This window comes from Arachis ipaensis, chromosome B2 (genome assembly GCF_059453495.1).
Source record: "Arachis ipaensis isolate K30076 ecotype BB chromosome B2, ASM5945349v1, whole genome shotgun sequence".
Classification (NCBI taxonomy): Eukaryota; Viridiplantae; Streptophyta; class Magnoliopsida; order Fabales; family Fabaceae; genus Arachis; species Arachis ipaensis.
In genome coordinates this window covers 23,857,221-23,884,381 of record NC_142437.1, presented here as the reverse complement: position 1 = coordinate 23,884,381, position 27,161 = coordinate 23,857,221, and the positions used below count along the sequence as shown (strand labels likewise).

General features: G+C 38.9%; 2 protein-coding genes across 2 annotated transcripts; one reads left to right on the top strand and one right to left on the bottom strand.

The window, feature by feature from the left end:
• The first annotated feature begins 18,690 nt into the window (after positions 1–18,690).
• On the top strand, positions 18,691–20,668 carry LOC107625104 (large ribosomal subunit protein uL2my, C-terminal part). The gene is made up of 2 exons (XM_016327682.3): positions 18,691–18,851; positions 19,888–20,668. Exons 1-2 carry the CDS (start codon positions 18,770–18,772, stop codon positions 20,394–20,396), a joined length of 591 nt encoding a protein of 196 aa, XP_016183168.1. The 5' UTR covers positions 18,691–18,769; the 3' UTR covers positions 20,397–20,668.
• A 3,679-nt stretch (positions 20,669–24,347) lies between these two features.
• On the bottom strand, positions 24,348–25,784 carry LOC148573312 (uncharacterized). Its single transcript, XM_088504451.1, has 2 exons — positions 25,746–25,784; positions 24,348–25,652 (listed from the first exon to the last, which is right to left on the bottom strand). Exons 1-2 carry the CDS (start codon positions 25,782–25,784, stop codon positions 24,348–24,350), a joined length of 1,344 nt encoding a protein of 447 aa, XP_088360577.1.
• Positions 25,785–27,161: the final 1,377 nt, after the last annotated feature.

Here is a 27,161-nt window from a genome sequence, read left to right as displayed (position 1 = left end):
TGGAGGTGCTTGCCTTTGATGAGGTGCTTGATAGGTTTGGTAGGCTCTTCCTTATTTTGGTTTTGGTTCTGGTATGGGGGGTTTTGTTGGTATCGATTTTGTTGGTTGTTATTGTTGTTCCATCTTTGGTTCCCGCCATTGTCCCTTCCTCCTTGATTATAGTTGTCCCTCCATCCTTGGTTGGAGTTATCCCTCCATCCTTGGTTGGAGTTATCTTGCCAACCTTGATTAAAATTATAGTTGCCTCCTCGTTGATGATAACCTTGGTTTGGACGATTGTAGTAAGCATTAGTAGCCGCCAAGATATTATCTTCTTGGAGGTTTGGGCATTCATCGGTGTAATGGGTGTAACAAGAGCAAATTCCGCACACTCTTTGGGGGACCAATTGTTGACTTTGTTGTGGTTGAGGGGATGGAGGTTGTTGTTGATTGAGTTGGAGTTGCTTTAGAATGTTTGTCATTTCTCCCAAGATTTTGGTAAGGGCAGCAGTCTCACCACTAGTAAAAATTTCATTTATAGCTCTTGGATGGTTGTTTCTTTGTCTAGCGTGTTGGGTGGACTCGGCCAAATCGGTGATCAATTGCCATACCTCCTCTGCCGTTCTATACTTTGTCAAGGAACCATTGCTTAAGGCATCCAAGAGGATCTTGTCTTGTGGTTTCATTCCTTGGCAAAAATAGCTAATCAACACTAGAGTGTTAATCATATAGTGGGGGCATGAGTCAAGAAGTCTCCGAAACCTTTCCCAATACTCGTATAGAGTTTCTATTTCACCTTGGACAATGCATGAAATCTCTTTCATCAATCTATCCGTCACTTCTGGAGGAAAGAATTTATCTAAGAACTCCCTTCTAAGCAAATTTCAATCACTAACAGTCTCCTCGGGCAAAGTGTAGAACCACTCTTTGGCTCTTCCCTCAAGTGAGAATGGGAAGGCAAACAACCAAATAGCAACCTCATCGGAACCCTCCCGCCTTGTTGTTGAACATACACCTTGAAAGTCTCTAAGGTGTCTAATAGGATCTTGGGCGGAGAGTCCATGAAACTTGGGTAGAAGATGAATCAAGGCAGTTTTGAGTTCAAAATTAGCATTTAGCTCTGGATGACTGATGAGCGGATAATTTATACGCTTTTTGGCATTATTTTTAGTATATTTTAGTTAATTTTTATTATAGTTTTATTAGTTTTTATTTAAAATTCACTTTTCTGGACTTTACTATGAGTTTGTGTGTTTTTCTGTGATTTCAGGTATTTTCTGGCTGAAATTGAGGGACTTAAGCAAAAATCTTATTCAGAGGCTGAAAAAGGACTGCAGATGCTGTTGGATTCTGACCTCCCTGCACTCAAAGTGGATTTTCTGGAGCTATAGAAGCCCAATTGGTGCGCTCTCAATTTCTTTGGAAAGTCGACATTCTGGGCTTTCCAGCAATATATAATAGTCCATACTTTGCCTAAGATTTGATGGCCCAAACCGGCGTTCCAAGTCAGCTTAAGAATTCTGGCGTCAAAATGCCAGAACTGGCACAAAAGCTGGCGTTTAACTCCAAGAAAAGTCTCTACACATGAAAGCTTCAATGCTCAGCCCAAGCACACACCAAGTGGGCCTGGAAGAAGATTTCTGCATTAATTACTTATTTCTGTAACCCTAGGCTACTAGTTTTCTATAAATAGGACCTTTTGCTATTGTATTTTCATCTTTTAATCATGTTTTGATGATTGAACCCTCCTTGGGAGGCTGGTCATTCGACCATGCCTAGAACCTTGTTCTTATGTATTTTCAACGGTGGAGTTTCTACACACCATAGATTAAGGTGTGGAGCTCTGCTGTTCTTCATGAATTAATGCAAAGTACTACTATTTTTCTATTCAATTCACGCCTGCTTCTTCTCTAAGATATTCATTCATTCTTCAACTTGATGAATGTGATGATCTGTGACACTCATCATCATTCTCACCTATGAACATGTGCCTGACAACCACCTCTGTTCTACTAGTAATGGCTTGAATGCGTATCTCTTGGGTTTCTAATCTAAGATCGGAACCTTCGTGGTATAGGCTAGAATTATTGGCAGTCATTCTTGAGATCCGGAAAGTCTAAACCTTGTCTGTGGTATTCCGAGTAGGATCTGGGAAGGGATGACTGTGACGAGCTTCAAACTCGCGATTGTTGGGCGTGTGACAGACGCAAAAGGATCAATGGATCCTATTCCAACATGATCGAGAACCGACAGATGATTAGCCATGCGGTGACAGCGTGCGTAGAACATTTTCACTGAGAGGACGGGAAGTAGCCATTGACAACGGTGATGCCCAACATAAAGCTTGCCATGGAAAGGAGTATGAATGGTTGGAAGAAGGCAATAGGAAAGCAGAGGTTCAGGGGGAACAAAGCATCTTCATACGCTTATCTAAAATTCTCACCAATGAATTACATAAGTATCTCTATCTTATTTTATGTTTTATTCATATTTTAATTATCAATCCTCCATAACCATTTGAATCTGCCTAACTGAGATTTACAAGATGACCATAGCTTGCTTCAAGCCGACAGTCTCCGTGGGATCGACCCTTACTCACGTAAGGTTTATTACTTGGACGACCCAGTGCACTTGCTAGTTAGTTGTGCGAAATTGTAACAAAGTGTGATTCACGTTTAAGAGCTCCAAGTCCTTTGGCGCCATTGTTGATGATCACAATTTCGTGCACCAATGACGCACTTGAAGCGGTTTTAGAATAAAGTCTGGAACACCGGCTTCCTTAAGAGTGACTTTCCTTGGAGCGGCCATATTTTTGGTACCTAGATCGATAGAAGAAGAATTAGTAGTATCGATGGAAGAATAGATGGTTTCCTCCTCAAATGACGTTTCCAATTCAACCTTGGATAAGGTTGGTGAATTGGTAGGAACCTTTTCACCACCTCCAAAGGCTAACCGTCTCCGAGCTTACCTAAGATGAAATAAAGTTCTCTCAATTTCGGGATCAAAAGTGGCTAAGCTTGGATCCGGTAGTGATCGCGTCATTCAATGAAAGAGGCATAGAGCTCATGACAATAAGATGCATTAGACAAAGATTAATCCTAACTAACAATTGAACTAGCAAACAATCAAGGAAAAATGAAAGTATTCACATATCCACATATTTACACTAACCAACAACATGGCACACATTTGTAACTCCCCGGCAACGGCGTCATTTTGATGATGAGAAAATTGATGGTATAGAATTTCACAATAAATTCTCGTTGCAAGTACAATTCTAAACCAACAATGAATCCTCACATCAAACAAAATATGGTTGTCACTAGTTCAACCACAATAAAATAACCAAGAGTATTAATCTCGGGTCATTCTCCCTAGGAATTACAATGAAGTGCTTTATTATTGGCTGTGAAGGAATGCTTTGGGATTTTTGTAATAAGGAACAAGAAACGTAAATAGCAAAAGAAATAAACTAATAACTAAGAAAGTTCTTGGCAAGAAATAAGAACTAGAAGTCCTATCCTTATTATCGTCATCAATTGTGACAAGAATTGTCCATTGCTCCACTTAGTTAACCTCTAACTATGAAGGAAGTCAAGTGGATATAATCAACTTGAGTCCACAAGTCCTAGTCAAATCATAGTGAAAGACTAGCTTTAGTGAAATTCAAGTCAACTAGCAACTTCCAATTATCAATCAACAAAAGAGTTTGATAACTCAAGAGTCTCCAATTACTCAACCCAAGCCAAGAGGAGAAAAATCTACACTAAAATCCAACCAAGCATTTTATCAAACACTTGGAAGGTATAAAAGAAAAGCATAGTAAAATGAAAAGAAATATAAAATCTAACACTACCAAATGTAAGGAAATAACAAGAACAAATCAATTAAACAATAAAAGAACATAAAACATAAATTGCATTAATTGAAATCAAAGGGAACAAAAGTGCATGAACATAAAAATGACTAAAATAAGAAATTAACAAAAGGAACTAAAAGAGTAAAGATGTAGCAACAAGAAATTGAAAGGAAGAATAGATGAAAACAATAATTAAAATCTAGATCTAAGAAGAGATTTGAATATAATCTATCCTAATTCTAGAGAGAAGAGAGAGCTTCTCTCTCTAGAATTCTAACCTAAAACATGATAAAAACTAAACTATGACTACTTGGTTCATTCTCCCTTCAATCCTTGGGTTCAATAGCATCAGAAATGAGTTGGATTGGGCCCAAAATGCTTCAGAAATCGCTGGCCACGTTTTTCCTAAAATGACCAATGCTGATTCGGTGACATGCACGCATGGGTGACGCATGCACATCACTTAAATATAAGGAAACTATGTCAAATTTTATATCATTTTGAAGCTCCGGATGTTAACTTTCTAATGCAATTAGAACCGCCTCATTTGAACCTATGTAGCTCAAGTTATGATCGATTTAGTGCGAAGAGGTCAGGATTGACAGCTTAGCAATTCCTTCATTTTTTCATGAGTTCTCCCACTTTGCATGCTTTTCCTTCATTCCTTCAATCCAATATTTGCCTTCTAAACCTGAAATCACTTAACAAACATATCAAGGCATCGAATGGAATTAAAGTGAATTAAATTTAGCTATTTTAAGGCCTAAAAAGAATGTTTTCACACTTAAGCACAAATTTAGGGAGAATCACAAAACCATGCTATTTCATTGAATAAATGTGAGAAAAGTTGATAAAATATCCTAAATTAAGAACAAGATAAATCACAAAATTGGAGTTTATCACGGACCCAGGTTAGTGGCTTCTCGTCTTCATCTTCACTGAGGGTTTCAACTGTTTCAAGTTTGGTTCGGTCTTGGTTTCAACTGTTTCAAGTTTGGTTCCATTTTTCTTCAAGTCTGCTTCGGTCTTGGTTTCAACTGTTTCAAGTTTGGTTCTGAAGGTTGGTTCTTCAATTCTTCTTTTGGTTCTGTCTTGTATTTGCTGGATGCTAATGGTGGAAATTTTACAAATTTGCAAATTTGTACGTATGGTTCTGATTGTATGGTGGAAATCTGTATGTATTAAAATTTGTTTTACCAGTTGCTGATGGTGTTTTACTAGTTGCTGATAGTGTTTGACCAGTGGACTACTTGCTTGTTGGCATGAGCTTGGTTGCTATCTGAATATAAGCATGTTTCTAAAAACTGGACCAGACCGGCCGGTCGAATTAGTTCAACCAAAAACCAACGATTCTAGCGGTCCGGTCCTCCACCTATAACCGCTCAAAGAAAAATTGCTTCAAAATCGTTGAACCGGTTGAGAACCGGCCAATTAGACCGGACCGGTTCCGATAAAAAGCCGCTGTTTTTAAATTTGTAAAAAAAAAAAAGGGAACCACGTGTGAACCAAACCCCCCCTCTTCCCCCAATCATTCATTCATTTAATCATTTGTCACTATACTCCCTGTACTAGAGATTGGAGAACTCTGAAGTGAAGGAACCCTAGCCCTCCATCTTCTTTGGTCTTCCGTCTTGGTTTCCAGTTTGGTATTCCCTTGTATTTGCTGGTGGTTAATGGTGGAAATTTTACAAATTTGCAAATTTGTATGTATGGTTCTGATTGCTCTGTCTTGTATTCACTGTACTCTGATTGCTCTGTTAGTCAGTAATACTTACTCTGTTACTCTATTTTAGTGTTTTAGTCAGTAATTGATGCACACAGAAACTTGTCTCTCAACAATTTTCCTTCGGCAAGTGTACCGAATTGTCGTCAAGTAAAAACTCACAATAGAGTGAGGTCGAATCCCACAGGGATTGATTGGTCAAGAAACTTTAATTAGAGAAATATTCTAGTTGAGCGAAGCAGAATTTAGTTTGAGTGTTGCAGGAATTTAAATGGCTGGAAAGTAAAGAGCAGAAAATATAAATGCCGAAAGTAAAGAGCTGAAAGTAAATGGCAGAAGGTAAATTGCAGAATTTAAATGGGAATGGGGAAGATGCTCATAAAAGTAAATTGCAGAAATTAAAGAGAATGGGTAAGATCAGAAATGGGGATTCATTGGGCTTAGGAGATGTTGCATTCTCCGGATCAAGTTCATTTTCATCTCTTCCTCAATCAATGCATTCATTGATCTCCTTGGCAATCTTAAGTGATCGAATTCCAATTCCTTGGCAATTCAATCTCTCATATCTTTATCAATAGCCAATTCCTTGGTCAATTGCTCATGAGAAGAGATGAAGTATGGTCACTGATTATACCACATGCATTCCCAAATCAAGTGTTAGTAGGATTAGAGTCACCATATCCAACCAAACCCAATTTGGTCCAACATGAGAAAGCATTTCTAGCATGATCTCTTCATTCCTCTTCCAAGGTTCAGAAGAGATCCAAGTATGAATAGCTTCTTTTCCAAGATAACTACCCAATTGGATGAAGATTGAAAGCTTTCTAGTAAAATCAAGAGAAAAGATAGAAGAAGAGTAATGAAAACTAGTATTGATCCATCAAATTACAACAGAGCTCCCTAACCCAATGAAAGGGGTTTAGTTGTTCATAGCTCTGGAAATAGAAAACAAAGATGGAGAATACATCATGAAAATTAGAACTAGAAGAGCAGAAAAAGTAAATTATACAGAGAGTAGTTCTCAATTTCCCATCCCCCAAAAAGCTCCTTCCTAATTCAAAACTACCCCTATATATACTACTCTTCTGATCTTCTAGTTGGTTCTTCAAGTCTTGGATATGGGCCTTTGGATCTTGAGTTTGAAGCAGTTATACTCTTCAGTGGGCTTAGCTTTACTTGCAGAGAGAAAGTGTGAAGTAGGCAGGGTGTTTAGCTCAGGACGTTAGTGGCGTTAACGTTAACTGAGAGTGTGGGTTCGAGAACGTTAGTGACAATCACCTTTTTCACTAACGTTCCTCACCCAGGGATGATCCACGTTAACTTCAATGTTAGTGGCACTAACGTTGCCTCGTGGTCCTTCGCACACGTTATTGGGACTCACCTTTCCCAATAACGTTGAGAGTCTTCCCTTCCCCCTACGTTAGAGTCCACGTTAACTAGGTTAACGTGGCTCTTAACGTAAGCTTGCCAATCCTTCGAGAACGTTAGTGACACTTACCTTTGTCACTAACGTTCCAATGTGCCCCTACTTCCCACATTAGAGTCCACGTTAACTAGGTTAACGTGGCTTCTAACGTAGCAATGATAGCCATTTTCAACGTTAGTGACAAAGGTGAGTGTCACTAACGTTGGCTCATCATTCCCTTATTCACGTTAGCTTCCACGTTAACTAAGTTAACGTGGGAGTTAACATTGCTCACATTGGCTCATTCCAACGTTAGTGACAAAGGTAAGTGTCACTAACGTTGGCGATTCTTGCTCCCTCCACGTTAGCTTCCACGTTAACTAAGTTAACGTGGGAGTTAACGTGGCTCATTGTGGCTTAGCTCAACGTTAGTGACAAAGGTAAGTGTCACTAACGTTGGCTTCTCTTTTGCTTCTCAACGTTAGAGTCCACGTTAACTGAGTTAACGTGGCTCTTAACGTGGCCAATTGTGAGCTTGGTCCAACGTTAGTGACAAAGGTAAGTGTCACTAACGTTGGCTTCATTTATTTCTTCCACGTTAGAGTTCACGTTAACTTAGTTAACGTGACTCTTAACGTGGGCTATTATGGCTTCGAGGGCGTTATTGGCGATTACTTTTCTCATTAACTTTGCAAGTTAGCTCCCATTCCACGTTAGAGGTCACGTTAGTTAGACTAACATGGCTGCTAACGTGGTTCTTCCTTGCTTCCTTTGTCCTGAAATCAAGCAATAAAGTGCATCAAAGCTCTAGTCCAAGTCATGGGAAATGCATCATCCAATTTGTCATTCAATTCATGCAAAATCCTCATGAAATCATGTAAAGTGCACAATGTTTGCTTGAATCAAGATGTAAGTGAAATTCTACCCAAAACTTGCTTATTCCCTAAGAAAATGCATGAAACTACCCTAAAAACAATAAAGAAAAGGTCAGTAAAACTGGTCAAAATGCCCTGGCATCAGTAATACTTACTCTGATGGCTCTGATAGTATTTTACTGGTTTACCAGTTGCTGATGGCTCCTAATTTGTTTGTTGCAATATTGTTAAATGCTGTAGGCTGATGGCTCTTAATTTTTTTTGTTCAAATTTACTGATGGCTTTGTTTGTAGTTGCTAGTTTTGCTGGGTGAAGGTTTAGTGTTTTGGAATGTTTCATAATGTGCTAATGTTTGTAATTGCTGGCTTTGTTTGTAATTGCTAGGTGAAGATTTAGTGTTTTGTGATTATTGGTTAATGTTTTGGTTCAGTATTCTCCCTTTTCCAGATTTTCCTTCTCCCTGTATTTCTGCATGTTGCTGAATTGGTAATTGATAAATTTGCCTTTTTGCTGTAAATCAGGACTTTACTAGGATTTGTTAAATTTGTTGCTGTAACTTGAATTTGTTGCTGAATTTGTTGCTTCCCAGTCACAGAATCAGAACAGAATGCTCAGTCAGTGCTTGATTGATTGGCTTTGCTCACTGATTATATTTGATGATAAATTTTAAATTTTAAATTTGCACTGCCTATGTTACTGATTCACTGTTCTTTTAGTGCTTTTTGTTGTTGTTAATCATTGTGATGAGCTTTGTTAAAATTTGCACTGCTGACGTTAGGATTTTCTATCGGTAAAGAAATTTTATAAAAATATAATCGCGTTGTAAGTATAGTTTCTAAACCAACAGAGAATCCTTTCGTGCAAAAGTTTTGGTTGTCACAAGTAACAAACCCCTAAATAAATTGATAACCGAAGTATTTAAACCTTGGGTCGTCTCTCAAGGAATTGCAGGGAGGTGTTCTTATTATTGGTTATGAGTCTTGTAAATTGGGGGTTTTGGAGTTTGGGCAATGGGCACAATATAATTATAAATTAAAGCAATAAAAATAAATAAAAGATTTTATGTAATTAAATTAAAAGCCTTGACCCAGAGAAGATTAATCAGAAGTTCTATCCTCGTTGGATTTCTCAAGATTAACAGTAATAGGTTGTTGTTTCTACTTGGTTATCCTTTACTAAATAAAGGAAAATTAAGTTGGGAGCCAACTTCTGTTCACAAGTCCTAATCCTCTCCCTTGGAAAGGATTAGCGTAGTAACTAGAGTGCTAGCCAACAACTTCCAGTTACCAATTAATTCTTGAGTATTCCAACTCAAGGGTCTCCAAATAATAATCAACCCCAAAATCAAGTTGGGAGTCTACTCAGTTAATATGAATGTCATTTTCATAAATCATAAAAGAAGTAAAAAAGGGAACATGGTAATTAAAATTCAATTGGAAATAATTAAACAAATAATAGATTTAAATGGAAAAATATTATGGAATAAATGCAGAGTATAAGAATCTTAAATTAAAAGAACATTGAACTTGGAAATTGAGAAGAAGAAATCCTAATCCTAAAACCTAAGAGATAGGAGAGAACATCTCTCTCTAAAACTACATCTAATCCTAAAATTGTGTATATTAAAGCTTGATTGATGAATGAATGAATTCCCCTACTTTATAGCCTCTAATATGTGTTTTCTGGATCAAAAACTGGGCCAGAAACAGCCCAGAAATTGCTGATTGCGAATTCTATCACGCTGATTTTTGTCACTGCGATGCGTCCGTGTGGATCACGCGTTCGCTCACTTATCGTCAGGGCAACTATGCATATTGTATATCATTTCGAAGCCCCGGACGTTATCTTTCCAACGCAACTGGAACCGCATCATTTGGACTTTTGTAGCTCAAGTTATGGTCGATTTAGTATCAGGAGGTCAGGCTGAACAGCTTAGCAATTTCTTCAATTTCTTGTATTCCTTCTACTTTTGCATGCTTCCTTTCCATCCTCTAAGCCATTCCTGCCCTATAATCTCTGAAAATACTTAACACACATATCAAGGCATCAAATGGTATAAAGGGAGAATTAATATTAATAAAATTAAGGTCAAAGAAGCATGTTTTCAATCATAGCACAAAATCAGGAAGGAAAACATAAAACATGCGATTTCTATGAATAAGCGTGAGAATAATGGATGAAAAACCACTCAATTTAGCACAATATAAACTATAAAATTGTGGTTTATCAACCTCCCCACACTTAAACATTAGCATGTCCTCATGCTAAGCTCAAGAGAACTAAAAGAGTGAAGAGGAATGGTAGAATGTATAAAATGCAACCTATCTATATGAATGCAACTACATGCTAAGATGTTTCTACCTACTTGGTTAAAAGTAAAAAAATTTTTCAAGACAAACATAATTCAGATTCCACTAATTCAAATCATACAATAAAAGACAAGTAAACTTGTAAGAAGACAACTCATGAAAGCAGGGAACATAGAATCAAGCATTGAACCCTCACTGGTAGTGTATATGCACTCTAATCGCTCTAGTGTATAGGGTAATCACTCTACTCTTCTCTAATCATGCTTTCTAAATTTTATTCTTCACCTAACCAATCAACAATATTTAATGTACCAATGCAAACATCATGAGGTCTTTTTCAAGGTTGTAATGGGGCAAAGGTAAGGGTAAAGGTATATATATGGCTAAGTGAGCTATAAATTGAATCTTTGACTAACCAAGCTCTCACTTAACATACATACACTCTATATAACTCTAGAATCATGCCTAGCTACCCAAAAATTCTCATTTTTTTTCATCTCATACTCATGCATCAAACTTTCTTTTAATTTTTATCACATATGCATTGATCTTTTCCTTAACTTAACTTAGCATTGGAGTAATTTTGTCCCCTTAATTATTTATTTATTGAATTTTTTTTGGTTTTTTTCTCTTTTTTTCTCTTTTCTCTCTTTTTTTTAAATATAAAAGTAAACGTAACATATGAATGCACATAAATTTTTAATTTTTCTAGTCTCACATGAGTAGGTACCCAAATTCCCAATATTTTATCAAAGTAAAAACATAACACATTCCCTTATTAACCCATGTTCCCATAGTTTTCCCACACTTAGTTGATACACAATCTCTATTTTAAGCTAACCAAAGATTCAATTGGTGTATTTTAATTATTTTTTCGCTTAAGGCTAGTGATGTGGTAAAATATAGAACAAATGGGGGTTTACAAGGCTCAAAGTGGCTGACAAGGGTGATTTAAAGGGTAGGCTTATTTGGGATAAGTGAGCTAAATAAGTAATGGCCTCAATCATATGCAAGCATGTAAATACACTAAATATTGGACATATAGAATAAAACAAAGCAAAGATTGCAATCATAGGGAAGAAAACACACAAGAATAAAAATTTATGGTTAAATAATGTAACCATAAATAAGCTCAAAATCTCATAGGTTGTGTGTTCTTAGCTATAATTCATGTTCCAATTTACAATCTTCAAACAAGTTTTACACAAAAAAAATTTCAATTTAAATTAGTGAAATACTATAAAAATTTCTTGAAAAAGAAAATATTACTTCAACCAAGTGGTAAAATATGCACAAAATCAAATAAACATACAATCAAACATGTAAATGCAACAATGAACTAATAAAGAAAATAAGACATTGGTGTTGAGAAGAAAATAACTAACCCATAAAAGTCGGTATCGACCTCCCCACAGTTAAAGATTTGCACCGTCCTCGGTGCATGCTAAGATGTACAAGTGGATGGGTGGCTCCAACTGACGCTTTTCTCCAAGGATTGTGCAGATGGACTTGTTTGTCTCCCCATGTAAAGGTTTTCCGTTTTCCTTCCTCGGTGGCCATCCTGAAAGAAGAGGAAAAAGAAGAAAAGTAACCCAGGAATAAAGAGAAAAAAATAAATAAAGTATGGGTGGGTTAATGCCAAATAATGGGGGTCTCAACTACATGGTAGCTACAACATGTAAGTGAGAAAACAATAGAAGCACATGGCATACCAGTGGTGTAAAAGTTGCAACAATGGGGGAGAGAGTGTGGGTAATGCAAGATAGTGTAAGTTCATGTCAATGCAAGATAAGATAAGTATCATGAAGGAGTAGCATTGACTTATGAAGAATAATACCCAGTCAGAGTAAAACAAGTCATGAAGCACCAGGATAATTCAAGAGAAGATGCAACAGTTAAATAAGAAAATTTAACACCAATGAAAAAAAAATAAAATTAGAAAAGAAAATAAAAATATGCACAAAATTAAAATGCAATGAATGAAAGTATGCAAATAAATTAAGTAAAATAGAATGAAAGTGAAGAGGGGTGAGAAGTTAAAGAGATGAAGAAGAAAAAGAAAGTAAGAAAGGAGGAAGAAAGAATAAGAGAAGATAGAGGAAATTAGGATTAGAAAAGAAAAGATAAGATAATTGGTGCTGATCTGGATAAGTTGTGCGACGCATGCGACGCGGACATGTGGTTCACACGTTCGCGTGATTGGCGATATTCTCAAGTGACGCGGACGCGTGACTTGATTTGTGCTAGTGGCGCGAGAGCAGCCTCGCGTTCGCACAACTCTCTGTTTAGTTTGCTTATTGCCAAAATTTGGGGTGACGCGTTCGCGTGGGTGACGCAATCGCGTGAATGACTTGATTTTGTAAAACGACGCGGCCGCGTGGGGCACGTGATCATGTGATAGGGCTGGTGCTTCCAGCATCATTCCAGCCCAACTCCATCATAACTTGCTGCCATACACCTCTTTTACGTCGATTTTTAGGGGCACGCGTTCGCGTGGGTGATGCGGATGCATGGGAGGCTATTTTCCAAAATGACGCGGCCGCATCAGCGACGCGGTCGCGTGGGCATGTTTGTGCCTAAAGCACGCCTTCAGCCACGCTTTCGCGTGACTTTCTGTTCACTTTTCTTTTCTTCCTAATGCACCTGTGACGCGGACACGTCGCGTGCGTGTTTTTTTTTTTTTTTATGCAGAATGCAAATGCAAATGCAAATGCATATGAATATGCAAGAATTATGAATGAACACTAATAAAAATAAAATAAAATAAAAATAAGCAATTAACAAATTAAAATAAAACTAAAACTGAAAGAGAACGATCATACCATGGTGGGTTGTCTCCCACCTAGAACTTTTAGTTATAGTCCTTAAGTTGGACATTTGGTGAGCTTCTTGTCATGGAGGCTTGTGCTTGAACTCATCGAGGAATCTCCACCAATGTTTATAATTTTAATGGCCTCCGGAATCCCAAACTAGGCATAAAAAGCCTTCAAGCAAGTTAAAGTAAGTGACAAGGCCCCAAGAGTGTTGATTTCTAGACTGAATTCTGAGTTCCCAAACCTTGCTTTTGCACCCGTCTTCTTGTTGATCATCATGATTCTATCCGGGTAGCAAGCAGTTTGAATTCCCACTAAAATGGCCAACCAACTTCCTAGACCCATTCAGTTGAGCTTTACACCAACATTTGCATTTAAACTTTGAGCTTTCCACCATATTGAATCTTGCATGACGACTAACCATCTCCCTCTTACTCTTAAAGCCACAAAGAGCTCTGAGTTGCCCATCTGTCTCAAGCAAAGCATATTCAAGTGAGCTAATTAAGGTTAGAGATGAGAGATTTACCCACTTGAATGAAGGGATGGATGGTGATGGCTTTGGGGGAGAGGTCTCCAACAACTTTGGCAAGGTGATTTCTAGCTCCATTCCCTTGAGTTCTTCCTTGACAACTTCCACCTCCTTGCAAGCTTCTTCAATTTCAACCTCTTCCTCTTGGTAGCTTTCTTCCAATTTGATCTCTTCTTCATTGTTCACCAAGGGCATGGGAGGTTGTGCTTCTTCTTCTTTAATTTCCATGTCAAGTCCAATGGGAGAGGATTCAATTGTAGATAAGAATTCATCAATGATTGAATCCATCTCTTGATCAACCTCTTCAAAGTCTTCAACCATGATATGCATTGGAGGTTGTACACCCTCCTCAATATCAATTTCAAACGTCATTGAAGGAGGCTCTATAACTTGACTTTCCCATGGAGGTTCAGCATCTCCTAAGTCTTCAACCACTTCTTCCTCTTCAATAATTACAGCTTCCTCCACTTGTTCCAGTACAAAGTCATGCTCCGTACTGTCCACTGGAGTTTCTAGTATCTCCTTCATGCAACGTTCTTCATTAGATTGTCCACATGAAGCCATGGGAGTTTCTTGAGTGTCCAAACGTCGGGAAGGTAATCGATTTATCGCTTGATTCAATTGGTGAAGGATTGCATGAAATTTATTCATTGTTTCCTTGAGACGCTCCTTAATGGATTCCTGGGTTGATGGATATGGACATGGTGTATTTTAAGGTGGTGGTTCTTAGGAGTAATTGGGTTGGAATTGGGGTGGTTCTATGTATGGTTCATATGGCTCATAAGGTGGTTGGTATGGTGGATAAGGGTTAGAGTCATATGGAGGTGTTTGGTTGTAGGGGGCTTGTGAGTATGGTGGTTCAAAGGTATGTTGGGGAGGCGGTTCATAAGCATATGGTGGGCCTTGTTGGTAACTACAAGGGGGTCCACCATATTCATCATCTTGGTACACTCCTTGGAATGGCTCTTGACCATAGTAATTTAGTGGAGGTGGTTTGTCACGGAGGGGTCCACCATAACTATTGTCTTGGCATGCATTGTAGGATGGTCGTTGTCCATGGTATCTTGGAAGGTGTTATTGCCGAAAGGGTTGATCAGATCCTCGTGGCTCCTTCCATCTGTGATTGTTTCGACCTTGATGCATGTTCCTGTTATAATTTCCATTCCTTGAAATAACATTAGAACCAAACTTGAAACCAGAGAGGCGAGAATTCATAGTAGCTAAATAGAAATTAGAAACAAAAACAAATAAACAAGCAAAAGAAAATAAAATAAAATAAAATAAATAAGAGAAAAGGTTTGAAAAAGATTTGATTTTAAGATTAGAAAAGATAAGATAAGTTAGGTAAAAGAAGATAAGTTTTTAAATTAAAAGGTTTTGAAATTTAAATTTTTGAATTTGAAAATTAAATTTTGAATTTTAAATTTTGAAATTTGAATTTTAAAATTTTAAATTTGAAATTTTAAATTTGAATTTTAAATTTTAAAATTTGAATTTTGAAAAAGTCAACAATATAAGATAAAGATTTGAAAAAAAGATTTACATTTTGAAAAAGTTTGATTTTTTTAAAAATTTAAATTTAAATTTTGAATTTTAAATTTTAAATTTTGGAATTTAATTGAAATTTGAAATTTGAATTTGAAATAAGATAAGATAAGATTTTGAAAAAGATATGATTTTTGAAAAAGATTTGAATTTTGAGATTTAAAACTAAGATAAGATAAGATAAAAATTTTAAAATAAAAATTTGATTCCTTTTTTCGAAAAAAAATTAATTTAAAATTAAATATTTACAATAACCAATAATAAGGCACACGTTTGCAATTCCCCGGCAATGGCGCCATTTTGACGTTAGGATTTTCTATCGGTAAAGAAATTTTATAAAAATATAATCGCGTTGTAAGTATAGTTTCTAAACCAACAGAGAATCCTTTCGTGCAAAAGTTTTGGTTGTCACAAGTAACAAACCCCTAAATAAATTGATAACCGAAGTATTTAAACCTCGGGTCGTCTCTCAAGGAATTGCAGGGATGTGTTCTTATTATTGATTATGAGTATTGTAAATTGAGGGTTTTGGAGTTTGGGCAATTGGGCATAGATATAATTATAAATTAAAGCAATAAAAATAAATAAGAGATTTTATGTAATTAAATTAAAAGCCTTGATCCGGAGAAGATTAATCGAAAGTTCTATCCTCGTTGGATTTCTCAAGATTAACAGTAATAGGTTGTTGTTTCTACTTGGTTATCCTTTACTAAATAAAGGAAAATTAAGTTGGGAGCCAGCTTCTGTTCACAAGTCCTAATCCTCTCCCTTGGGAAGGATTAGCGTAGTAACTAGAGTGCTAGCCAACAACTTCTAGTTACCAATTAATTCTTGAGTATTCCAACTCAAGGGTCTCCAAATAATAATCAACTCTAAAATCAAGTTGGGAGTCTACTCAGTTAATATGAATGCCATTTTTATAAATCATAAAAGAAGTAAAAAGGGAACATGGTAATTAAAATTCAATTGGAAACAATTAAACAAATAATAGATTTAAATGGAAAAATATTATGGAATAAATGCAGAATATAAGAATCTTAAATTAAAAGAACATTGAACCTGGAAATTGAGAAGAAGAAATCTTAATCCTAAAACCTAAGAGAGATGAGAGAACCTCTCTCTCTAAAACTACATCTAATTCTAAAATTGTCTATATTAAAGCTTGATTGATGAATGAATGAATTCTCCCACTTTATAGCCTCTAATCTGTATTTTCTGGGGCGAAAACTGGGCCAAAAACAGCCCAGAAATTGCTGATTGCGAATTCTATCACGCTGATTTTTGTCACTGCGATATGTCCGTGTGGATCACGCGTTCGCGTCACTTATCGTCAGAGAAACTATGACATATTATATATCATTTCAAAGCCCTAGACGTTAGCTTTCCAACGCAACTGAAACCGCATCATTTGGACCTCTGTAGCTCAAGTTATGGTCGATTTAGTACTAGAAGGTCAGGTTGGACAGCTTAGCAATTTCTTCAATTTCTTGTATTCCTTCCACTTTTGCATGCTTCCTTTCCATCCTCTAAGCCATTCCTGCCCTATAATCTCTGAAAACACTTAACACACATATCAAGGCATCTAATGGTATAAAGGGAGAATTAATATTAATAAAATTAAGGTCAAAGAAGCATGTTTTCAATTATAGCACAAAATCAGGAAGGAAAACATAAAACATGTGATTTCTATGAATAAGCGTGAGAATAATGGATGAAAAACCACTCAATTTAGCACAATATAAACCATAAAATTGTGGTTTATCAACTGCCTATATTACTGAGTTTTCCTTCAGTGCTTTTTGTTGTTGTTAATCATTGTGATGAACTTTGTTAAAATTTTCCCTGCCTATGTGACTGATTCACGGATTCATCCCTCTCGTCATTATCATTGGCATGAACTCCGAACCAAAATCCCAACTCTCTGGATAAAATTGTAACGAAAGCTGATTGGGATTTTTTCTTCTACTTAAGGTATGAATCAGATGATGAGGCCAAGTTGTGCATACACAAGTGTCAACGGACTATATATATATATATATATATATATATATATATATATATATATATATATCATGTTATTCGAATATTGAGGTTCAACATTTAAACTCTCAGCTTCTCAGCCCTGTTTGATTCTTCATCTCAGGCAATTGAATCAAATCAACCAGGCCTTCCTTTTCTTTTTCTTTTAGTTGATTTTTAATTTTTCTAATATATGTAGCTTTCTGAATCAAGTGGATCAGATTATGTAGTTTTTTTGATTTGGAATATTTTCGGAGACACATTAGAAGAGCTATTTTATTATTATATTTGCTATAATAATATTCACATGTTCTGTATGCTTGTGATTGTTTTGGTGTTTACATTTTTTTTCCAAGTCACTTGTTGTGGTTGTTTTTTGAGTTAAGGCTTTGTATGTGTGTGTGAGAATATGTGATAATGTTGAATGTTGTTGCATCTAATAGGAGTTCTTGGAGTATCCTCATCTTTGGTCCTTTATAATTTATTTATTATTTTATTCTAAAATAATTTTTTCGGTTGAACCACCGCTTGGACCGGTTAGACCAATAAACCAGTAAACCAATGACTAAAACGATTTGATGACCAGTCCAATTTTTAGAACCTTGAATATAAGTATGAAGTTGTGTAACTAGTTCTTGAGAAGAGAATTTTTTCCAAGATTTAAAGCATTTGGCAACAGTGAAATGGATTCTTTTGTTTTCAAATACTATTTTTATCTTATAGTTGACTTCTGATTATATATATATAAGACGATTATGTACTTTTCTTATCTTCGGAAGTTTACTTTATTATTGGGAATGTGTGAAATGTTACATACTTGCTTGAATGAAAAATTCTAATTAGCAATAACTAAATTGGGTTTCTTCTCTCATAAGAAAGAAGTTATTTTGTTGGGACTATGTCAAATTGAATTGTAATGTTGAAAGGTTAAACTGTAGTATATCTGACCATTTGATTTTGATCAAGGTCAAGCAGCTTCTGCTCTAAATTCATATTCAAGTCTTCAAGCTAGACTCTTGGATAATAGCAGTCCTTATCAATCTTTAGATTCATCTGCTCACAGCACTGCTCAACAGTTATCAGGAGGAAGGTATGAGACAGTGTTGAGCATACTTGATAACTTATGGTGGTTGTTTTATAAGCAAAATTTCAATGTGCTGGCTGCAATCATTTTGTGTCAATACTAAGATGCTTATGGTGTTAAATGTTTGATAATTTTAATAGTGCCGTTTACTCTCAACATGAACAATTATGAATGTAAATGGAAACTATGCCAAAATCAAATTACAATATTTCTCGCTTGGGCCAATTAATGATTACTATTCTATTTTGAGAAGTTTGTATTGTTGAGTGTTGACCTGTTAGAATGTGCACTTTATTTTTCCGATTCATTTCAGGAATTCAGCTGGTAATGTAGCAACAGTGGCTGCTAGTGTTCCACAGCATCATGTCTCTTTACATTTTATTGTTACTAATCCTATTTTAAGATTTATATTAAACTATAATTATATTTTAGGATGTTTATTTATAATATTTATTATTCTATTCTAAAACGATTTTTTTGGTTAAATCATAATTAGACCAGTTAAACTAATAAACTAATAAACCAGTGATTAAAACGGTTTGATTGATGACCGATCCGGTTCTCAAAACCTTGCTGATAACTATGCTCTCATCCCCGACGCCGCAGCAACGCATTCTGATTTCTGAGCCATGGCTGTTTCACTATGGAGAGCTCGCTTAGCTTCCTCTCTTCTCTCCAATCTCACCAACTCTCTTCGCCGTTTCTCTTCCGGTAACCCTTTGTTCCCTATAATTTCAACAAAATCACAACTTTGTCTTAGTATGATGCTTGTTATTCAGTGAAATTTGAGATATTGGTGTTTCCTTTCAATTTTTATTTTATTTTATAAGATTTGATTTTTTTCAGCCTTGTACAAATAAAAGCATATTCATTTCCGTGTATTTAGGATTAAATTTAATTTTGTTAAGTAACATTCGTTAGTTTTAGGTGAACATTATGAATCTGATGTTATAGGCATTTTTAACTATCTTAAAAGAAAGAACGGTGATCTGGGGAAGATCTCTATGTTAACTTAAGATTAGGGTTTATGCCTTTATTCATGTTGACAAATCCAAGTATTTTTCAAGTGAGATGAATAGTGCGAGTTATTATTGTTTAACCTGCACAACCAATTTTATCATAGCCAATATAAGATGAATGTATAAGAGGTTATGGGATTCAGTTTCATACTTTCATGCTTATAATTAAGGTATGCGAAGAAGAGGACCCAATGCACATTTCTCTCTTCTGATTATTACTTTTTATTTGAGAATTTCTTAGGCGTTCTGACATTAAATGAGAATTTTTGCTTTAGTTCATTTATGGTTTGACATATCAGGAATATTGGAAAGAGAGGGGGTATTATTGGTTTTTCTTTTTAATTTTGAAAAATTAATTTTTAACAATAAAGATAACCTATGTGTCACACAGGATCAATAGAATAGAGCAAGAACTTCATTTGCTTCTCTTGGAGCATCTAAAAATTTCTCATTTATATAAAAAAAGAAAATCAAGCACATGATATTTTGCTCGTACTTGTATATAAGATTTTGTCTTGTCTTATGTTCATAAATCATAATATTTATGAGTTCCTGGAATAGATACTAAATATCTTCCAAAATCCTGCAAGTATTTTTACTTGTGGCAGCAGTGAGTTGTATACATTTTGATACTCTTGTCCTACTGGAATGGAGACTCTAGTTTTTATGTTGCTGGCGTATTTCTGTGATGTTTCATTGTTTCTCACTCTTCATGGATGTTGTTGCAGACACAAATGCTCATAATGCTCGAGAGAGCATGATGAATCAGATGATGTATTCCGATATAAATTCTCGAATTGGGAGTTGTATGCCATTATCTTCTATGCGAATCGGAACTATCATTCACAATATTGAATTGAACCCAGGGCAAGGTGGCAAGCTGGTTAGAGCTGCTGGAACTTGTGCAAAAATCCTGAAAGAACCCACATCAAAATACTGTCTTATCCAGCTCCCCTCGGGTGTTAAAAAAATGATTGATTCTCGTTGCAGGGCCACCGTTGGTACTGTCTCAAATCCAAGCCACGGAGATAAGAAGCTTAGGAAGGCCGGACAAAGCCGGTGGCTTGGCCGGAGACCAGTTGTTCGAGGAGTGGCCATGAATCCAGTGGACCATCCTCATGGTGGAGGAGAGGGCAAGAGCAAGAGTAGTGGTCGGTGGGGAAAAGGATCTCGAACTCCTTGGGGTAAGCCGACTAAGAGTGGATTCAAGACCGGGCCCCTGAAACGTAGGAAGTAGTATCTAATATTCACTATAGATGCTTTTCATGCTTCAAATGTTAGCTGCTTGTGATAATTGTTGTTATGGGAATTGTTGCTCCTGCCTAGGAGAAGTCTCTACTTGTAGTCCTGGAATGAATAGGTTAAGCCAATTGACTAGTTTATTATCTCTTTTTACATTATTAGTAATATCTAAAAATTGATTCTTGATTGTTATTAATATGTTTGTAAAGACATACATTTTAAGTTTTAGCTTTTGATTTTATTTTTATAATTTTATATTTTTATTTAATTATGATCGGGTTAACTGAGTGATTCAATGGTTGAACTACAATCGAGTCAATTACACAATATATTAAAAAATACTATATTAGTAAACAATACTATATTAGTAAAAAATACTTTTAAGTACACTACTTAAAAAAAATTTAAATATATGAATTTAATTTGTCAATATATTAAAATTAAAATTTGAATTAGTTACTGTTGCTAAAAAATTTTGAATATGGAAAGACCAAAATAAGAATAAGGGTAAAAATGTAAACAAGTCAAGGGGAGAACATTTTAACACAAATAAGCTAAAGCAAAATCTGATTCATCAATCAATCAAACCACCTTTACATGTAGTTCGAACCTACCTGCTTCGAACTCAGTTTACATGTAATTCAAACCATGTAGATTCGAATTACTCACTAACACCCAAAGCCACATAATTCGAATTCAGCTGATTCGAATTACACAGCAACATGTAATTCGAATCAGGTTGATTCGAACTACTTCCATGCACGCCATGCAACGTAATTCGAAGTGGCTTAATTCGAATTACACAAAGTGTAGTTCGAACCAGGCTGGTTCGAATTATAAAGGAGCAGAGTTGTATATATATGGTGTGAACGTGAGTTGCTCTCATTAGAGGGGTAAAATAGCTAGTGAGGAGAGTTTTGTAGTGTTGGTTCACCAAAAATGATCGATTAAGAGGAAAACACGTTCCGGTGTGAAGTTCACTGATAAGGATCCTCTCTGTATTATCGTGAGGCCTACGACTAGGTATGATGACCTTGTTAGCTCTGTACTGCTGAAACTTGGTCTGGAAGGTGTGAAACGGGTTAAGAAGTTTTTCTATCGCATTCCAATCACGGTGCTCCAATAAACCGTGAAGTATGATTGTTTCACGATCGGGAGTGATGAGGACTTGCAGGTCATGTTTCATTGTCGCCGGCAATTTCCCGAAGTGAAGACACCAGAGCTGTTGGCAAAGTTGGTTGATGTGGTATCCAGCTCGGGGAGTTTGAACCGGAATATCCCCACTTTAGGCACGGTAGCCGGTTCTAGCTCCAGACCTGCCGGTGCTTCTTCGTCCGTCCCTGTGTACGAGCCAGCCGTCCAGCCTGTCGCCTCCCCTTCGTTCGCTGTTGATCTCAACGGCAGTGTAGGCGTCGAGGTGGGAATATGGGATTTTGTGCCCACCTCTTTACAGTGTGTTGCACCGGCTGGGGTTGGAGATGAATTGTTGGATGATCCAGAGGACGATGATGTGGAGCCGGATATGATTGCTGATGACAGTGGCGATGATATTGGTCCGAGTGAGCCTGCAGGGGCCGGAGGTGGTTCTAGCTCTAGCACACAGCAGTACCTTCCACATTTTTCATCTTTGGACTTGGATGCCATGAGGCAGGAGGGGGTTCCTGGGGAGCCTGCTGGATTTGGCACTAGAGATGCGGAAGGGTCTGCAGGTCTGACAGAGTTTCAGGTTGGTCAGCAATTTCAGGATAAAGATGAGGCCTTGTTAAGTGTCAAGACTTACAGCATCCGCCGAGGGATACAGTACAAGGTAGTGGAGTCTGACTATCGCCGGTATGTGGGCAAGTGTTCTGAGTTTGGGAATGGGTGCACATGGTTGATTTGGCTGAGTCTCAGGCAGTGCAAGGGCATTTGGGAGGTCAAACGGTACAATGGACCGCATACGTGTCTCGCGACCTCCATCTCCAGCGACCACAGGAGTTTGGATTATCACGTGATCTCGGCATTCATTATGCCAATGGTTAGGGCTGATGCATTCGTCAGCATCAAGGTGCTCCTAAATGCCACGGCTGCACACTTTGGGTTTAGGCCGACGTATAGGAGGTCTGATTGGCGAAGCAGAAGGCTGTTGCCCTCATTTATGGTGACTGGGATGAGTCGTACAACGAGCTCCCTAGGTGGGTGTTAGGAGTTTAGCAGACGATGCCTGGTACTGTTGCAATCCTTAGGACGAGCCCTGTTCGAGTTGGGGGACAGATGGACGAGTCTCAAGCTTATTTTCACCGACTGTTCTGGACGTTCCCACCATGTATCGAGGCACTCCGTCATTGCAAGCCGTTGGTTAGTATTGACGGCACCCATCTGTATGGCAAGTATTGGGGAACGTTGCTTGTCACGATTGCACAGGACGGGAACTCCAACATTCTGCCGATTGCATTCGCACTAGTCGAGGGTGAGAATGTCGAGTCCTGGTCCTTCTTTCTCTCCCACATGCGTCAGCACGTGACACTGCAACCGGGTCTGCTGGTTATATCGGACAGGCATAACGGCATCAAGGCCGCGCTTGAGGCTCCCGACGGAGGATGGCTACCTCCAGCTGCATACTGTGCATTCTGCATTCGACATGTAGCAGCAAATTGTGCCCTAAACTTCAAGGGCAAAGATGGAAGGAGGCTTCTTGTGAATGCAGCGTATGCTAAGACCGAGGTAGAGTTCGATTACTGGTTTGATATTATGCGGTCTGAAGACCTGCCATGTGTGAGTGGGCGAACCAGATTGAGTATTCATTGTGGACACAACATTGTGATGAGGGTCGGAGATTCGGGCACATGACGACAAATATCTCTGAGTGTGTTAACTGAATTCTCAAGGGGATCAGAAACCTCCCTATGTGCTCGCTGGTGAAGGCAACATACGGAAAGTTGGCCGAACTATTTGTCCGCAAGGGGAGGGAGGCTGAGGCCCAGCTGGGTACCGGACAACAATTCAGTCAACATTTGGTGAAGTGTATCGAGGCCAACTTGAAGACGGCGAGGTGCTTCACGGTGACTTTGTACGATAGGGATAACTCGGAGTTCATCGTCGCAGAGACGACTCCCACTGGTTCGTTCTCACTGGGTAGCTACAGGGTCTCACTTGGATCTCAGACATGTGATTGCGGATACTTTTAGGCACTTCATTTCCCGTGTCCTCATGCCATGGCCTGCTGTGCCTACTCACGGATAACTTGGCAGCCGTACGTCCACCAGGTGTACCATCTTAGTTCGGTGTTCAATGTGTATCGGATGGGGTTCACACCTCCCATTTCGGAGGGTTTCTGGCCACCATATGATGGGCCGACAGTGATCCCAGACCCGAACAAGAGGCGTGTGAGGGAGGGTCATCCCAGGTCCACCCGAATATGGACCAATATGGACGAGGCAGATCCGAACCGACCGAAGAGATGTGGCCTCTTTCGGCAACCCAGACACACGTCGGAGTTGCCCACAGGTCGGAGGATCAGCCCATACAGAGGGACATCAGTAGGTGTATTGTTAGCTTTGGTACTTTGTTGATTTCACTTTGGCATTTAGATTCCACTGTTATATGTTTCCTTAGTTGTATTTGATAAGCGTTAAAATTTGTTAAACTTAATGCGATGTACTTTGCATGGGATATTAATTAATGAATATGTTCCGTTTCTGAAGTGAAGCATGAAATGTACGATGAATACACAAGGCAATAATGCCATCTACAAATTACATGAATACATGATGGGGAAAATATCCTAATAACTTAAAGAAACAATGAACACCCTTTTGCAAAGTAACGGAAACATGATGAAGCAACAAAGTACTCAAACATAAATAACCAGAATACAAGTTGGATCGTACACGTATATGAAAGACATAAATAAAGGTGGCTAAGATACAATGCTGATCATCAAATAAAGTCATAGAACATACACCAATCATCTGAACAGATGCGAATCGGTGAAGCAACGACGGGGTACCCATGTCCTGTGGCCTCTCCGGATAAGCGGATCCTCGTCCTCGATCTCATCCTCCTCCTCATCTGGGGCAGGCTGTGCAGGTGGCCTAGGCTGGACGGGTGCCCCAGACGGCCCAGCATCTGAATCTACCCCAGCAGTATAGGCTGAAGGAGGGGTACCACCCAATGCAAAAAAGTCAGGAGCAGGCATGGTAGGAGGCTCGTTTAGGTCGACATCTAGAGGTGCCTGTGTGCCCGACATCTGACCACGCCGACGGGCCGCATCATCCTCCTGCATGATGGCACTAATCTCATCTAAAAAGTATGACCCGCCAAAGTCCGCATCAAGACCATCACCGGCTAGGAAGTCTGAAAACATCGTCCCCGGGCTAACCCATGGCGTACTCTCCTGAAGTGTCTGGTCATGTGCGGGGACACCAACAAAGTAATCGCCTAGCGGCCCTAAGCCAAGTCCAGCATCACCCTGGTCAGCCCCATCACCCATACCGGACCCGTACCACTCTCCACCATGCCCGCCATGATAGGGACTAGCACCCCCCAACTCCAGCATGCCCTCCAGCGTCCCCCCCACAGGTCCGTGCTGATCATCGTCGTCATCGTCACGATGATCACCGTGATCGTGATCCGCAGCACGCACTCTCCGTCTGCCTCCACGCCCTCCTCGTCTACCTCCACATCTACCGTCTGTATCACCGTCGTCCATAGCCTGGTCCAGCCACCTCCACTCATGCTGGTTCCGTCGTGTCCCTACACAAGCTCTCCTCTCAACCTGACGCCTATCCGGCACGTCGTCAACACGATCCTTATCAGGAACTCGCCCAGCACCCCTCTGCGTAGCCTCCACAGGAATAGGAACGGCTCTCGGATCCCCCAGGTACATCTTTGGTGACAAGAACCTCTTTCCATGCTGACTCCACCACTCCAGGAAGTCATGTGAGGGTCCAGGGTCTGCGGCAACATTGAACCAGAGAACGTGGTCCACACGGCTCTCCCAATGAAGATGCCAGAACTGCAAACTGTACGGGAACCAACGATCACCTCCTCTCCCGTCTTTCGACATCAGAAAGTCAATGTTCAGGGCGGGCTGGGGACGGGGCTGCACTCTGCCGAACTGTGGTAAAACCCTATCTATCTGATGCCACTCTATCACGGGAAAATATATCAGTGACGTCACAGACCGCCATAACGTCGTTTGACGAGGCTCCAATACCTCCGGATGCACAACCTGTAGTACCTCGGGGGAGCTATACGGCATCCAGATGAACTGCAAAAATATTTCAACATTGTCAGGCCATTTAATGCTCTAAAGTCATAAAGGTTTATTAATTAAATAAACATTGGCGGTTACTATACTCACATTCATGGCCTGTAACATGTCTATCCTCCGTCTCCACATCTGCACTCTAGGTCCCTTCTCGCTACTGGAAGGGTTGTAACCTGACCACCTGCATCTCACATCGGTGTTATAGCTAATTAAAAGTGTGACAGAATTGTATTACATTACAAATGTATATGGAATTAATTAATTTAACTTGAAATAGAAGAGTCCGAGAATGGTACCTCGAGGCCAACGGCCAGCTGCACGTATCATACCCAGCAGGCCTAAACCTAGGAAAACGCCAAAAGATCCAAGACTGAAGTAACTGTAATGGGTCCGCTAACTTCACCACATGTCTGTTGGTCACTCGGCACATGCACCGGTACAGTCATGCTAATGCTGCAGACCCCCAGCTGTAGGCACCCATCTCCTCAAGCCTAGCCACGTAGGGTAGCCATCTGATGTGAATACGGTTGCCGGACTTGTCGGCAAATAGTTGAGTACCCAACAACATCATGATATAGGCACGAGCAAAGCGCCGCACAGTCTCCTCATCGGCTCTCGCAGAACACTCTCCAAAAGTCTCCTGGAATCAGGTGCAGTTTACTACGAACTTCTGAACCTGGCTCGGAGGATGAATCACTCCAAACAACTCCTGGAACCACACCCAAGCTGGACAGCAACCCTGGATGTATATCTGGAAATCTGTAAGGCAACCACTGACATAACGCCCGTCCACTGGTAACCCCAACTGGTACGCCACGTCCTGAAGTGTGATCGTGCACTCTCCGAACGGCATGTGGAAGGTGTGCGTCTCCGGACGCCACCGCTCGACAAAGGCACTGACAAGGGGCTCATCTAACCGGAACCATCTATCGTTCAGCCTTGCAAGATGGTATAATCCTGCCATCTACAAGTACGGAACATACCGCTCATCGAGTCGCATGCCCTGCTGCCGCCGCATGCTCGAGATGCATCGCTGGGGCTGCACATTACATGGACCACATTATTAGAACTACTTACAAAACCACTAACAAAAACAACTAACAGCAGAAACCACTTATGAAAACCACTAACAGAATCTACATGCAAAACTAATATAATAAACCACTAGCAAAACCAAATGCTTAAACCGCTAACATAAACCACATGCAAATCCACTTACGAAAACCATATGCAAAACCACTATCATAAACCACATGTAAAATCACATAATAAACCACTTCCAATACCACCAAAATAAACTGCCAAAATAAACTGCTAACATAAACCATCAACAAAACCGCATACAAAACCACTAACAAAAACCACTAATAAAAACCACTAACATAAACCGCCAACAAAACCACATGCAAAATCTCTAAAATAAACCACTTGCAATACCACTTGGATAAACCACTAACATAAACCACCACTAAAACCGCATGCAAAATCACTAACTCAGATAAACCACTG